General features: G+C 38.2%; 1 protein-coding gene across 1 annotated transcript; it reads left to right on the top strand.

Moving 5' to 3' along the window:
• Positions 1 to 825: 825 nt before the first annotated feature.
• Positions 826 to 15,007, top strand: PGRMC2 (progesterone receptor membrane component 2). The gene is made up of 3 exons (XM_069492956.1): positions 826 to 1,289; positions 11,536 to 11,691; positions 13,373 to 15,007. Exons 1-3 carry the CDS (start codon positions 872 to 874, stop codon positions 13,468 to 13,470), a joined length of 672 nt encoding a protein of 223 aa, XP_069349057.1. The 5' UTR covers positions 826 to 871; the 3' UTR covers positions 13,471 to 15,007.
• The last annotated feature ends 808 nt before the right edge of the window (positions 15,008 to 15,815 follow it).

Below are 15,815 nucleotides of genomic sequence, written 5' to 3'. Positions count from 1 at the left end.
CACAGCCTTGGCCAAAGCTACTGGGCAGTGGCTGCTCGGTGCCAGCGCAGGAAGCACGGAGATTGGTGATGCCAAAGAACCCCAGTGAGGGCTCCGTACATTCCCTCTACTCCAGCAAGACTCCAGCTCGTCGCCAAAACTTCTCAGAGCTGCTTAGTCTTCGCGCCCACGTTCTGGGCTTCCGACAAGCGCAACGGCACCCTGGGGAGAGAGAGAGAGACTCCCATCACCAGTTTCATCAGTTTGCGCCTTGCAGTTAAACTGTGCCGCGGCCTCCCACAAGCCACCTGCCCGCGGCCTCCGCTAGGCGTTCCGGCTAAGGCACGCCCCCGCGGCCGCTTCGGTGCACGTTTAGCTCCGAGGCGGAGCAAGAGCAAAGCGGCGGGAGAGGCGGGAGTTCGCTAACACGAACCCGAGCCTGGGAAGGGAAGCGATTTCGGGGCGCACGCGCACAGCGAAGAGACTGGGCGGAGCTTGCCGCCCGCAGGGGTTACAGAGGAAAGGAGAGCGCGTGGCGCTCGGAACCCGCGCACGCGCTGTGCCCTCGCCCGGCCTGTGCGCGCGCGCGGCCGGCGCAGCGTTTATTCCTCAGACCCGCCCCCTTCGTCTGCTTCACTCAGCAGAGGCCAGGAGAGAGAGCAGGGAAGTGTGGGTCTAGGTGGGCGGGGCGTCGCACGAGAGCGCGGCCAGCAAAAGAAGGAGGGGGAGAGATTTGAGACAACGTTACCCCGTCAACACCCAATCAGGAGCCGGCCTGACCCCGCCCCCTCCCCTCACGTTATTGGCTGGGAGGTCCTATTTGGGCGGGGCCGGCCGTGGGGTTGGGGAGGGCAGGGGGCGGGGAGGAGGAGGAAGGCGCTGGCGGGCAGTGATGGCGGCGGGTGATGGGGACGTGAATCTAGGCACCCTGGGGAGTGGCAGTGAGAGCAGCAGCGACGGCAGCAGCGAGAGCCCGGGCGGCGCGGGAGGAGCAGCGGAAGGGGGCGGCTGGGTGGCGGCGGCTTTGGCGCTTCTGATGGGGGGCGGGGAGATGCTGCTGAACGTGGCGCTGGTAGCTCTGGTGCTGCTGGGGGCCTACCGGCTGTGGGTGCGCTGGGGGCGTCGGGGTCTGGGCGCCGGGGCCGGGGCCGGCGAGGAGAGCCCCGCCGCCTCTCTGCCTCGCATGAAGAAGCGGGACTTCAGCTTGGAGCAGCTGCGCCAATACGACGGGTCCCGCACCCCGCGCATCCTGCTCGCCGTCAATGGGAAAGTCTTCGACGTGACCAAAGGCAGCAAGTTCTACGGCCCGGGTGAGGAGTTGGACGGGGAGGGGGAGTACCCACTGTAGCTCAAGCAACTCCCTTCTGACAGGGAGGCCCCTGGGCACCGGGTTAGCTTGCCTAGCCTTCTCCATGCCTGGACCCTCGTGTCTTGGCTGCCGCACCTGGGGCGCCCCGCCCCGCCGAACACACAGGCTCAGCTGCGGGCTCCGGGCTCCTTCAGCTTTCCCCCCGCAAGTCGGGGTCCCAGTGGCGCCCTAGGGACCAGCTCTCAGCATTCATCTTTCTTCCATCCCATTTCTCCTTGCAGCCTTTTCTTGTGCCGAATTGTTCAAAATCCTTATAGTTGCCTCCAGTCACGCTGGCCCTTATCCTATCCTGAGTTTTCCGATTTCTGGGACGGGTGGGGCAGCAGGGAGGGAAGATTTCTAAAGTAAGGACTAAAGTTTTAGGCCCTGTAATTCACAGCTTTCTTTATTCTTTTTTTCTTTTTGCTACTTATCTCCTTTTTCCCTCACTCTAGTACTCCCCACAAGGCCACGTTTAGGGACACGTAATTCCAAATCCCAGCCCTCCGTCTGTGAAGTCCGGGCGTATAAGAAACACCTCAGACTCTTTTTTTAAAACCAGTTTTAGTTCGGAGATGCTTTCCAAGATTAACAATGCATGTGGGATGAGGACAGACAAGAATGCAGATCTTATTAAAATGACTAGCAAGGATATTCGCCCTGAGTTTTGGGGGTGGAGCTCCTGTACCCAGCAGGCGTTTCTGTCTGGTTTATTTTTTCCTTTTTTTTTTTTTTGTGGGTTTTTTTGCTAGTAGGATAGTAGGAAGGCGAGTATTCAAGTATACGTTGATAATGTGTTTTCACTTAGCAGAACTGAGGAGAAACTTAGAAGAGCTATAAGTTCATACTCCCATCCATGCACTAGTTGTACAAGTTAAAGATTTTTATAATTGTTTTCAGAGAAATGTTTATGTAGGGTAGTTGAGTTAGAAGCCCTTCTTTTATATCATACATTTTGGATTATGCTAAGAAACTTCAGGCTCATGGAACCTGTTGGTATACCATAAAATTGAGTAACATTGTACATCCTGGTTGTGCAATGATTAATACTAAGCTTTAAAAAAATATGACTACACTAAGAATAAATAATAAAATTAGGGACCTAAAGCGATCTGTTATTGGAAAGAATACCTTCAAGCCTTAATGTTCATGGGGTTGGCAGTCTGGAAACAAGCTGGTTTCCTCCTTAATTTAATCTGTTAGTACATGAGACTTACTGACGCTTTCAAATATATACTTCTGATTTCAGTGATTGGTGGCTGGAAGATAGCTTAGAAGTGCTTTGGTTTGTTTGTTAATTTAAATAGAGATAAGAATAGGAGATTTTTGGTGTTGAATTATTTATTTCTTAGTTGATAGCATTTCTGTGTGTATGGGTTCAATCCAACAAAGTCATAGATAGCTTATAAGGTCTTTGCTTCTAATTACATAAATATGAACGCCAGATATCTACCTACTTTTATCAACTGAAATGGTTAATACTTTTTGTTTACTTAAGAGCATGTGGGACAAGAGAACGGGGCCAAAGTACAGTATTTAAACAGACGAGTTAAATTTTTTTAGATCAAGGATTTACACAGTATTTTGTACCTAAAGTTTTTTCTCCATTGGTATTAAAAATGTTAAGTGATTAAAAATTGTGTACAGGTTTAAATTTTAAATTTATATTTATTTGTATATTTTTCATTTTTTAAAATAGAGACAGGGTCTCCCTGTGTTACCCAGGCTGGTCTTGAACTCCTGTGCTCAAGCAATCTGCCTCAGCCTAAATTTTTTTTTCTTCCGTTTATAAAGAATTCTGGAAGTATCCTAAATTTTTAATATAAAGCTTATCCAACTAAAAGGTCTGCCTTTGTACCCTCTGTCTAAATTTAAATTGACAGTGAAGCAAACAAAGTATTACTACAAAGAAGCATATTGGTCCTAACACATTATTGCCCTGGCACTATCTGAAAATAGCTAGGAGAGACAGTCATAGGCAGTTTGGCAGTCTCCAGCGGCAAATGTTTGTTCTATGACAGAAATTAAAAATTAAGACTCATAGTGGTAATGTAGAGTGCTTTTGTGTGGCATGAACACTGAGGGGGCTTCTCAGATAACAGTGGAAAAGTCATTTGTAGGTTAGCTTCCACCAGTTCCCGGGCTGTGATCAACCTAGGTATTGATCAACAACCTAATAGAGATATTTGGAATATTTTGTTATTGAAAGGAATCTTAGAGATAGCCAGATCATCTTATGGGCTTAGAATAGTTGATATTTCATATTAATAGAAAATGTAGCACTTTCCAAAAATCTTAAAGCCAGTTTTCTGGCTGTGAAACAAAACAGATATAAGTTCAGTTTTGCTTTTAATTTTTATTTTCATCCTCAAATAAATTAAAAAGTTTTGTAGCAGAATAATCCTTAGTTTCTATGCCTAGCCAATATCTACTCCCATTTCACAACAATGGTTTTAGAATTAAAGATTGTTTTGTGAGATTTTTACATAATGGTGAACATACTTTTCTTTTTAGTAATACATTGTTAAAGTTCAGGCTCTTAAAAAATTCAGTATTGACAATATATAATTTAGTAATGTAAACAGGTTTTGGCAAACAGTTGGCATTAATTACATTTGTCAATATAAAATTTAGTAACAGGTCAGGCACTTGGCCAGCATGTGAGGAAAGTTTGGTCGTGTAAGAAACAATGAATATGGGAGGACAAAGGACACCAGATTTGTTAAGCACTAACTGTATCATATCAGATCCATTTATTTGTCATCTCCACAGTTCCTCAGTGAAGTTGGTAAGTATTCCTGTCATGGGAAGTCTGAGGTTTAGGTATATTAGGTAAATTGGCTTGGTTCACACAGATACATCTCATATATCTAGATAAAACTTATTTACACTGTTTTTTGTAAACTGCAGTGTGGGATAAACTTGTAGAGAAACTTAAAGTAGTTTTTCTTTATACCATCCCCTGTTCCCATAAGGATTTAAAGCCTCAGAGAAACATGCTTTCATGGTTTATGTTGTGCTGTCCAATGTGGTAGCCCCAAGTGGCTAGTTAATTAAAACTAAATTTCTCAGTAACACTAGCCACATATCAAGTGCTCAGCCACATGGCTCCCATATTGGACAGTGCACTTTGTGGAGTATTTCTTCAGATTATGAAACTGATGCACTGTCCATTACACCAGTGAGGCACCTTATAAGGTATTTTTATCTTCCTTGTTGAACAGCACTGATTCTAGTGATCAGAGTAGGAGGAGGGGGAAACTTCGTTTATTGAGCTTATTATCTCATTTAATTTTCAAGCAACCCTATAAGATAGGTAATGTTCCCATTTTACAGATGTGGAAACTGAAACTCAGGTTTTGCCCAAAGTCATGTATCTAGTAAGTTGCAACACTAAAAATTAAACCCAGGTTTAACTGGCTTCACAATGCCATTCCTTCCCATTGTATTACAACATAATCTAGCCAATTTCAAATATTTTCAGAATCATAATAGATTTTGAAGACTCAGTATAATTTTTAATAATTTGGTTTAATATTACCGCAGTGGAATTCTACCAAAGCTGTTTTTATTTATTCTATGGTATGGCAAAAAATTGTACACATGACCTTTTTAAAAGTTTATCCCACATTCCTAAAGCCTAGATATACTGCTTCTCCCTTATTCCATGTAGAGTATTCTTTGACATATAATGAAGCCATATGTTTTCCACCCTACCTTTTAATTTCCACTGAAAAGAAAAAAGTCACATAAGAAGAACCCCATGAGATGCCTATTATTTAGGAGGTTGGGGAAAGGAGCACATGTGCCTTTAAGTGTTTTTCATTCTTTTTAAATTTTATCTGCAGTATGTCCTCTTCTTTCTTTTTCTTTCTCTCTCTCTTTCTCTCTCTCTCTCTTCTCTTCTCTTCTCTTCTCTTTTCTTTTTTTTTCTTTTCTTTTCTTTTCTTTTCTTTTTTGAGACAGAGTCTCACTCTGTTGCCCAGGCTGGAGTGCCATGGCATCAGCCTAGCTCACAACAACCTCAAACTTCTGGGCTCAAGCAATTCCTCTGCTTCAGCCTCCCGAGTAGCTGGGATTATAGGTGCAGGCCACCATGCCCAGCCAATTTTTCTATTTTTAGTAGAAACAGGGTCTTGCTTTTGCTCAGGCTGGTCTCGAACTCCTGACCTTAAGCGATCCTCCTGCCTCAGCCTCCCGTAGTGCTAGGATTACAGGTGTGAGCTACCACGCCCAGCCTAACATGTCCACTTTTATATAACACTTTAGTTTGTGTAATTGCAGTTAAAACAAGAATTGCAACATAAAGACCAGACCTAACTTTACCTATTCCTTCATGGATGTCCTAAAGTTGATACTACCTAGCTCCTATTCCAGCTTCTTGCTTTGAAGCCAACTGTCTGTTGTTTGGACTAATACCGATATACATCTATTACCTACAGTAAGATAAAAAGGATCAGCTAAATTTTCTGATGATTTTTTATATTCTCCTCAAATTTCTACTAGTTATTTCTACAATACCTACTTGGTTAGCTTCTCTGAGTTCCATATCATCCCATTGTTTTTAATCTGTGAGGGAATTATATTTGTGTTAAATGCTACAGCAAATAATAAAAGGAGAACTTAAAACCAGTATGCTCCAAGGAAAGGCACAGGCTTGTTAAAAAAAGGGGGGTCAGGGGGTCAACAATAACAACAAAAAAACAGTATGAGACCATAAGCTGTTATTCAGGGAGGAAGATAAGTTGATTTAGTAACATCTGGAATTAGCCATTCAGGTTCTTTTAATCATTCTTTCAATACTCTGTGACAAAGACCACTCCTTTCCCTGTGTACCCATGACAGATATCACTGTATAACTCCTTACTCTTTTAGAGGCTACATGCAGTCACCAGATCTTTAATAATGGGATTTCAGCTCCATTTTTAAATACCAAGAAGGAATTCCCTGGATTTTATTACAGTAAAACCTTAAATAAGATACTGTAAAAAGTGGAGTTAACTGAGTCTTCAAAACAGATAATGTCCCTACCCTCATGGAGTTAATGGTTTGTTGAGGAAGACTGGCAGTAAACAAGCATTTTAATGTATAATTATAATCTGTAATTAAATATATCATGAAGGAAGTTAATAGGGTGCATAACAGAGGGTAATGAAGGACTTTATTTAGATTAGATGGTTAAGAAAGGTACCTTGTTTATATTAGATTGTCAAGAAAAAGGCGTTGACATTTAAGCAAAAACCTGAATGAAGTAGCCAGCCATGCAAACATTGGATGTGAGAATGCTCTGAAGCCAGATTATTGCTATGTAACTATACTGAACAAATTGAAGCCACCTAGCACTAGATCTAGAACTGATGGTATTAGAAACATCCTTATTGGGCCGAGTGCAGTGGCTCATGCCTGTAATCCTAGCACTCTGGAAGGCCGAGGTGGGAGGATCGCTTGAGGTCAGGAGTTCGAGACCAGCCTGAGCAAGAGTAAGACCCTGTCTCTAAAAATAAATAAATAGATAGATAGATAGAGAAACATCCTTATCACCTTTATTGATTTTCAGATTTGACTTCAACCTTTGTTAGTATTAATTCAGTATTTCTTTATCCATCCCTTTATTTTCAATGTTATTTTCATTTTTGCTCATAAATAACATATAGGTGGAATTTTTTCATTAAATATATTATTAGCATTATGTCTTCTAATGCCTTAATTAGTTTTAATGTTTTATAATTACTGGTATATTTAGTTTTATTTCTACCATTTTATTTTGTAATTTCTCTTTACCTTTTCTTTGCCTCTTTTCCCCACTATGTTTCCTCTGAGATGGATTTTTTTTGTTGTTGTTCCTTCTGCTTTCTCTCCTCTGCTTAGTTGGATGCATTCTATTTCTAGTCTTCTGGTGATTTCCTTAAATTTTTGCTATAGATGCTAGCCTGTCCTTCTGAACAGTATATGAATTTTAGCCAAGCATCATGAATTAGAAAAAGCTGACTCTTTAAGACACTTCACTGACATTTGACAGATTATTTCTTAATAAATATACAAAACTGCCATGACTGCAAATGTGGATAGTGTCCCCTGGAGTTGTGTAAAACATCATGTGTTGTGACACTGGTTAGAAAGCCTTAACTCTAATCCCTCCCCTATCCTATTTTCCACAATATCACTATTAGACTTGTAGGTCCACTGTATTTTTTCAAACTCTACGCCAAAATTGGTTAAATATTATCTTTTTTTAATAGTCCTCATTTAAATTTACCAACATAGTTACCATTTTTAAAAATTCATTAATTCTTGCATCTCATTCCTTTGTTTAGAGTTAAATTTTCATTTTAGTGAGGTCCGTCCGTCCTATAGTTCTTTAATAAGAAAAATTTCATTATCTGTCTCACTGAGGAATAATAATTGGGTTTAAGATATAAAATTGTAGATTGAATATTGTTTACCTCAAATCTTCAGTAGTATCATGTCACTGTCATCTTGTTGATGAGCAGTCTTACTCATAGTTTGTCTTCCTTTATCTGTTTTTTCCCCTTTGGTTATCTATTGTATATGCTCACTCCTGTTGTTTTTTCTTGTAGTTTATAATTTTTATTTATTCTGGATATTTCATAAGTGGAAAAAAAAGATAATTTTTATTGTGAACTTTTCTTCAATAGTTACTGGGCTTTTTTTGTTTCAGTGGGTATTTCCTGTAATATTCTATGAGCCCTAGGTTGTGTAAGTGTTCCTGGAGAGTGTTTCAAAATAGGCCCTCATGTAAGTAAAACAAATGATGTTTTTATTAGGATGTACATTCACAAGATAGAAAATTCAAAAGGCTATATACAGTGAAAAATAAGTCTCCTTCCCACAACTATCCTCAGCCACCATGTTGCCCTCCATAGAGGGAAGGAACCAGTCTGAATGTTGTTTCAGAGCTCTTTGGTGCTAGTACAAGCATGTAGTCATGTACCTTTTTCCTACCACACAAACTATAGCATCCTATACATACCTTTGGCAATATTTTAATATCTTGAGAGCCTTTCATATCAGTGTAGAGAGCCATGTCATTCTTTGAATACATGCATAATATTCTGTTGTATGACTAAATCATGATTTAATAGTCCACTGTTAATGAACATTTTAGTTGTTTCCAATCTCTTGTTATTACATGGTGCTGCAGTTATATTCATGTACATGTCATTTTACACATGTGAGTAACATTATATTTATAAAATAAATTCCTAGAAGTAAAATTACGGAGGCTTAGGGTATAGACATTTTTAATTTGGATGCTTATTTCTGAATTGCCCTCCAGAGAGGTTGGACCAATTTATACTTCATGAAAATGTCTATTTCTCACTTCCTTGCCAAAAATGTGATATTAAGCTTCTTCGGCTTTGTCAGTCTGAGGGGTTAAATGGTACTGAGTATTGTTTAAATTCACATTTCTCTTTTTCTGAGTGAGGTTGGACATCTTTTCAAAAATTTGAGTCATTTGTGTTTCCTTTTTGTTCGTAGCATTTAATTCATTTATCCTTTTCCACAATTTTTTAATCATATTATTGATCTTACAGATTTTAGCTTTTGCTGCAAATATTTTTTTTCCACTTTATTTATGTTTTACTTATTTATGGTGTTTTTTTAAGCCACACAGAAATTTTTGGTTGTATATATTAAAATTTATCTTTCTTTTATGGCTGCTAAATAAAACCTATAGTTTTGTTAGTACTTTTTGGTTTAAGTTTTTTGGTTTCGTTTGAAATTGATTTTCCTTTAAGATGTGAAATAAGGATCCAACTTTTATGGGATTATATTTTTTAAAGGAACGCTATCTAGTTATTCCAACATCATTTCCTATACGGAATAATAACTTTTTCCTAACACTTGAAGTATTATCTTTACTGTTTGTTAATTCCTATAGATATTTGAGTTTATGCTGTTTTTTCCTTTAGAATTCCCATTCTACCTGGGTTGGATAAACTCAGGTCCGTGGCACAGGTCTGGGGTTTTAATTTTTCAGTCTTTTTTTCTGGTCCCCAGCCCCCACCCCAGTGAGTCCTGAAACCAAGGCCATGAGTTCAATCCACAGTGTTGCTGAGAGCTTTCAGCAGTAGTTCAAATTTCAGAAGCAAGATTGGCTTTTCAGTCCTTTATAGATTCATAGTATTCAAGAGATTATCTAGTTTAGCCTCAACTAGGCAGGTGAAATAATGTCCCCAATTTATATGTGAGGCATCTAAGGACTATGGAAATTGAGACTTGCCCAGTGTCACTTGTTGGGTGGATCGTCTAGTGCTTAGTTGTATCTTGTCTTCTTGAGAGGTATTCTATCAATTTTTTCATACTTCTTTCTAAAAGTCTTGGGACTTAGTGGACCTAAGTATAAAAAAATAGTTATCAAAGATGTAGGGTTTTCTGATTGCTGGTTTTATAATGATCTTTTATCATTTTTATCATTTAAATAAGTTTTATGGTTTATACTCTGAAGTGCCTGAAGTATATTAACAACGTTTGCAGGCCATGGAGGTAAATACTATAATAGAATGCTAAGAAAAACTGTTCATATCTACAGCTTTTTTGTTAATTCTCTTCAATTTTGATTTTAACAAGCATTCTAAAATTTCCATTCCCCTGAAATTTTGGAAATAGTAAAATGCTCCAGTTTTCAGGGTTGTTACTCCATCTTTGGGTTTTTGGGTCTTCTATGTGTTTTCTCAGGGTACACTGTTTGGGGTAGTTAGAAGAGTAGAAATAGTACTTCCAGTTCTGTCAGTAATTTTAGGCAAGTCACTGAATGCCTCTGCACCTGTTTTTTATCTGCCAAGTGGAGAAGGCAAAAATCTGTTCCTTCCACTTTGGGAAACTCTCAGAGAGGAAAGTTAGGTTGCCAGAAAATTCTTTAAAAAGTTGAAACTATCATTTTCTATTTGTAGGCAGTTATAGCCCTGATCAGCTTTTTTTTTCCTTTTGTGTGTTTCACTTGATACTGTTTTAAAGTTTATATTCATTGGTTCAGTCAGCAATAAGAGGCAATATATAATGTTAAAGATTTGTTTGTCATTGTTTGTCAAGGAATAAAAAAAATCACACTGGTTCCTTCTCTCTCTCTCTCTCATTCTCTCTGTGTATATATCTATGTGTGTGTATCTTCTGAAAGCACCCATTGCCACAAAGCATATAGAGTTCTGCATACCACGCACACACATGCATGCATACACAAAGACATAACTGCTTTAAGGTGGGCTCTTTTCTTTTCCCTACATGCCATTCTTACCTAATTTTAGAAGTTAACATTTTCCCAAAAATAGTTAACTCCAATTTAATGAACTTTGGATTTTACTCTGTAAATAGAGATGATATTGAATTTATTTTTCTAGATGCTTAGTACCCTTTTGGATGTCAATTTAGATAAGGGAGAAAATTTGAAAGTTATAAATCTTGGCCAGTGGTAAATGGTGTCCCATTTTCTTTTTTCTTTTTTGTTTTGTTTTCTTTCTTTCTTTCTTTCTTTCTTTCTTTCTTTCTTTCTTTCTTTCTTTCTTTTTTTTTTTTTGAGACAGAGTCTCGCTTTGTTGCCTGGGCTAGAGTGAGTGCCATGGTGTCAGCCTAGCTCACAGCAACCTCAAACTCGTGGGCTCAAGTGATCCTCCTCCCTCGGCCTCTCAAATAGCTGGGACTACAGGTGTGAGCCACCATGCCCGGCTAATTTTTTTTTTTTTTTTTTCCTATTTTTTTTAGTAAAGACAGGGTCTCCCTCTTGCTCAGGCTGGTCTCGAACTCCTGACCTCAAGCAGTCCTTTGCGCCTCTGCCTCCCAGAGTATTAGGATTACCGGCATGAACCACTGTGCCCAGCCTGTTGATTATTTTTAGATGCCACTGTTAATTAATAGCAATCAGTAAAACACCATTTCCTCTCAAGCTAACTGGCTTCTAAACCTAACTGCTTAAGTTTTCTCTTCCCCCTAATTACAGTCTTCATTTTGAACATAAGTTTATCTGAAGTAATTGAAATTTAAGGTTTAAGATTTCATTGAAAAGATTTTTTTTTAAAAATCAAAAGGCAGATTTCCAACAAACTTCTTATCATTATCCTTTCTAGTATCTGTATGTGTTTTGAAATTAAGGATATATACCAAATGTGAGTCATGGTAAGGGTTTACTTTTTCCTTTGAGACATTCCAAAGTATTGTTAGACAATCTAAATAATTTCTTTTCTTTTTTTCAGCGGGTCCATATGGAATATTTGCTGGCAGGGATGCCTCCAGAGGACTAGCAACATTTTGCCTAGATAAAGATGCACTTAGAGATGAATATGATGATCTCTCAGATTTGAATGCAGTACAAATGGAGAGTGTTCGAGAATGGGAAATGCAGTTTAAAGGTACCTACATTTTGTTGGGTTCTGTATTTGTTCAAAGAAAGTGTATATTACTTCACATACTTTAAGAACCTAAGGACATCATGTGTTTTCATTGCCATCATTATTCAATGATATTTTAAAAATCTCTAAAGCTCAGCAGGGCCCAGTCTCATGCATCTGTACTTGGAACTACAGGTGTAGCTGAGGCAGGGGGATCTCTTGATACTAGGAGTTTGAGACCAGCCAGGCAACATAGCAAGACCCAGTCTGAAAAAAAAATAATAGCTAACAATATGATTGTTACATGTGATAATTATTTTGAAAATCTATATTTAAAAATTGACTTGTTATAAAGTCTTATAAAAGTTGTGATACTTTTAGTCTTTTAAGGTTTGTTCATTAAGGTATAGTTTTTAAAAATACAGGCTTATATTTAAAACTGAATTGATTGCTAATATTGATACTACAATGATAATTCTGAAGTGATTTTATTGGTCCCACCCTTGAACGATAAAGAAAAAATATTGTTGCCCTTTATTATACGCTCATGACTCAGTTTTACCACTTGTGTGACACTGTGTCCACTATTTATCTGACCCCTGGATCCCTTGGAACAGCTATTCTGGCTTCTTGATACTTGTATTGGTTCTAGTATCTGAAGCAGTCCTCTTACCTAATCCTCCTGACAGTTAATTCACTTAACCTAGGCTTTGATTCCTGACCAAGAAACAATTAAACATGTATCACCTTCTACAGACAGCGTCCCAAATTAAATGTCTGGTAACAGAAAAAACAAGCAAATAACAGATCTAAGAAGAGAATTTGATAAGGGAAAGAATAATAGTGTCACAGGTGCTACACACTGAGACCTCAAAGAACATAGGATAACAAGTAACAAATTAGTTTTATCTCCTCATTTAGTTTATTTGCTTGAGGACTACTAGCATATGTCACATTTTGTCCCCAAGAATATTTCCCAGTTGGATCTCTTTACCAAATGATTCTCCACCTTGCATACTCTTCCACTCCTGCTTCAGCTCCAAGAAAGTCACTGTTTCCTTTTACAGTGTCTTCAATGTAAACCCTAACCCTACTCCGAGATATTGGCCCTAAATTTTTTTATCTCACTTCTATGCAAAGCCCAATATATTTATAGATTTTACATAGCTGTTGGAAATTCCTTACATTGCCAACTCATTTCTTTAATTATAATATTTTGAGCTGTAAGAATTAAAGAGCCATTCTGAGACTCAAAGAACAGTGCATGTTAGAGTTAGACCAGCTTTAAAGTACCTGTCCCCAGACCTAACCCAAGAGCCTGGGCTGGGTAACTCTGAGATGGGTGCTGGACGTGTATATTTTTTTTTAAAAATTTACAAGAGATTCTGATGTAGTGTCCAATTAAGAATCTGCTCTTACAGAACACTTGCTAAGAATAATTCCAAAGCCTTATAAGTTCCCTAACATTGTTTTCTTTTGTTCAAGCTTTACATGGGTAAAGCCATAGTGAAGCAATAGGAAGAACTTACCTTATTCTGTATGATTCTAAAACTTATTCTCTATGATTCTAAAATCATTCTTAACCTAGGCTTTAATTCCTGATGAATAAAAGGTCAGAAATTAAGGGGGCAAATGCCTTTTCTCTATATAATGGAATAGTGAAACAAACTTGATCACTACTTTTTTTTGATGTATCTTTCAGAAAAATATGATTATGTAGGCAGACTCCTAAAACCAGGGGAAGAGCCATCAGAATATACAGATGAAGAAGATACCAAGGATCACAATAAACAGGATTGAACTTTGTAAACAACCAAAGTCAGGGGCCTTCAGAACTGCAATTCTTACTCCCTTTCACAGAATGTCCAGCGTCTTTGGGTTTGAGTCACCTGCTGCGAAAAACATTCAACAGATTGTGTACAAGATAAATGAGTCTCACTATGAAGATTTAAATACTAGACATTATTTATGCTGCCAAACTCATTTGTTGCAGTTGTTTGTAATGTCTGGTGGGGCTTCATCATCCTGAAAAGAAGGAGATAGGGAGTTTTTAAAGAGCAAGAAAATCACGAGGTTACTTCTTTTTCTTTTTTCTTTCCTTTTGCTCCCTTGCTCCGTGTCTGTCTGTCTCTCTCTCTCTCTCTCTCTCTCTCTCGTCTCTGTCTCTCTGTCTTTCTTTCTTTCAATATATCAAAGACAACCAGATACGTATTTGCTACTCAAGTGTACAAATCTCAAAAAACAACAAGGGACTCCTATTTCCCATGCTGTGTTTTTATTTTAGCATTGAGGAGAGAGGAGACCTGGGCAGGGGAGGTGGGGTTTGCACATCAATTTGAGTAGTTTAGGCTACTGAAACATTAAAATGTGAATTCCCAAACTTTTCTTTTTGGCTTTGTCAGGGAAAAGAAAAAAACCCTTTATTTCTAAGAAATCTTTAGAAATTAGAAGAAGGAATTTCAAGTGGGTTTAAGTCAAAGCTAATTCCCCAATAATAAGATCACTTGAAACCAGTTTTTATCTCTTCTTTTCCCTTCCCTTGCCTTCCCCTAGATCAAATCGATATTAATTGTGCCTTATTTCACTTACATAGACTTGAATTATTTTTAGGGAAAGCCCCTATATGAATTCAGAAGTCACTAAAAGCAGCATTGAGACTGAAGTTGGCATATTCTATTGACTGCAAAACCTTGATGTCATTCTGTGTATATAGAATGTAAAAGGAATATTCAGTGTTAACTGCCATATATGTTAATGTACACAAACTTAATTAGCATTGTAATGGCCAAATGCATTCTCCCATGCTTTTCTCTTTCCAAAAAAATTGAAAAATCAACAACACTTATCCCCCAACAGCTGCCTAATTTTAGGTGTCTGACCCTCACATGTCACTGGTGCGGTGCATGGGGCCGTAGTATGGATGCCTGTATGGGTGTGTCTGAATGTGTGTGAGAGCGCCTTGGAAGGGACTCTTTCTGCAGATACTGTAAATACAAGTACCATTTTAATAAAGCATGTACAATAAACCAAAATAAGCTTGAGTTGGGCTTTATATACAAAACTGTAAACCAGTGCATTATGATATGGTAGTAAGATTGTGCATTTGATTCAAGATAAGGAAAAATCTTGGAAATGAAAAGCAGGCACTGGTTAACTAAGTTGTACACATTGTACCACATTCAGTGTAACTTTAGAAAGAAATTCCACTTTGTGGAACATTCTCGAGCTCTGAGATTATTCAGGTAAGAATTGATATATTAAAATGTACATATTTTTACTTTATATTTTGATGCCAACTGATTATACTAGAAATAATAGCACTCCAGGTGGTAGTTATTAAACAGAAAACATTAAAGGATATGGTACTGAGAGATACTAGAGTCTTCCAATATTAGGTTGGAAAAGCCCTATATGTCAGGTATTTGATTTCCTCATGACTGTTTAAGTTCCTGGTTAGGGACAAATTCACCTATAAAAGGCAATTTCATTTAACAAGTCACCAGTTAAAGGAAAAACTTCTCCTGCATTATAGGTATAATATATGCAAAAGCCATCCAAAAAAAGGGGAACTAACTGCAAAAAGCTAACGTATGTGAAATACTACATTCTATTCAATCTTGGAATGTTTTGTGGAAAATTATGATCTTCAGCCACATCTTTGCTGAAAGCTGGTTGTAGAGTGTTGGTAAATGATTTGTGTGTTTTTATGTAATATATTTTCTGAACAAAAAATTTGTTAGAGTATATGTCCTCTGTAGTAAACTGATATATATATATATAATATATATACACACACACACACAGAGATGAATCATTCAAGCCTAAAGTTCAATAAAAAATCTGCACTTGTGAATAGAGAAACCCTAAATATTCATGCAGTAAAGATTATGCAGTCTGTTAAGAAAAATGAGTAATTTTGTGTCTGGACTTGAAATAAACAGTGTTCTATAGATAATTCCTCAATTTCAGTTGAATGTTTCTCCCAGAGCCACAGTGGTATTGTTCCTGTTGTTTCCCCTTAACCCTATTTCCCCAACTTGCCTGATCATTAGAATCACTTTAAGTGCTTAAAATACAGATTCTTGGCCCCCAATCCAAACTTACCACCTACTTAGCCAAAATCTAAAGAGAATGGGTCTGAATCT

Source organism: Eulemur rufifrons, chromosome 18 (genome assembly GCF_041146395.1).
Source record: "Eulemur rufifrons isolate Redbay chromosome 18, OSU_ERuf_1, whole genome shotgun sequence".
NCBI lineage: Eukaryota > Metazoa > Chordata > Mammalia > Primates > Lemuridae > Eulemur > Eulemur rufifrons.
This window is presented reverse-complemented; position numbering and strand designations above follow the sequence as displayed.

What these genes read in the sequence shown, in the direction of transcription:
- PGRMC2 (XM_069492956.1), top strand. Translation starts at nt 872, where the DNA reads ATGGCGGCGGGTGATGGGGACGTGAATCTAGGCACCCTGGGGAGTGGC. An exon ending in CAGCAAGTTCTACGGCCCGG is followed by an intron (nt 1,290 to 11,535) that starts GTGAGGAGTTGG and finishes TCTTTTTTTCAG; the next exon opens with CGGGTCCATATGGAATATTT. An exon ending in ATGGGAAATGCAGTTTAAAG is followed by an intron (nt 11,692 to 13,372) that starts GTACCTACATTT and finishes TGTATCTTTCAG; the next exon opens with AAAAATATGATTATGTAGGC.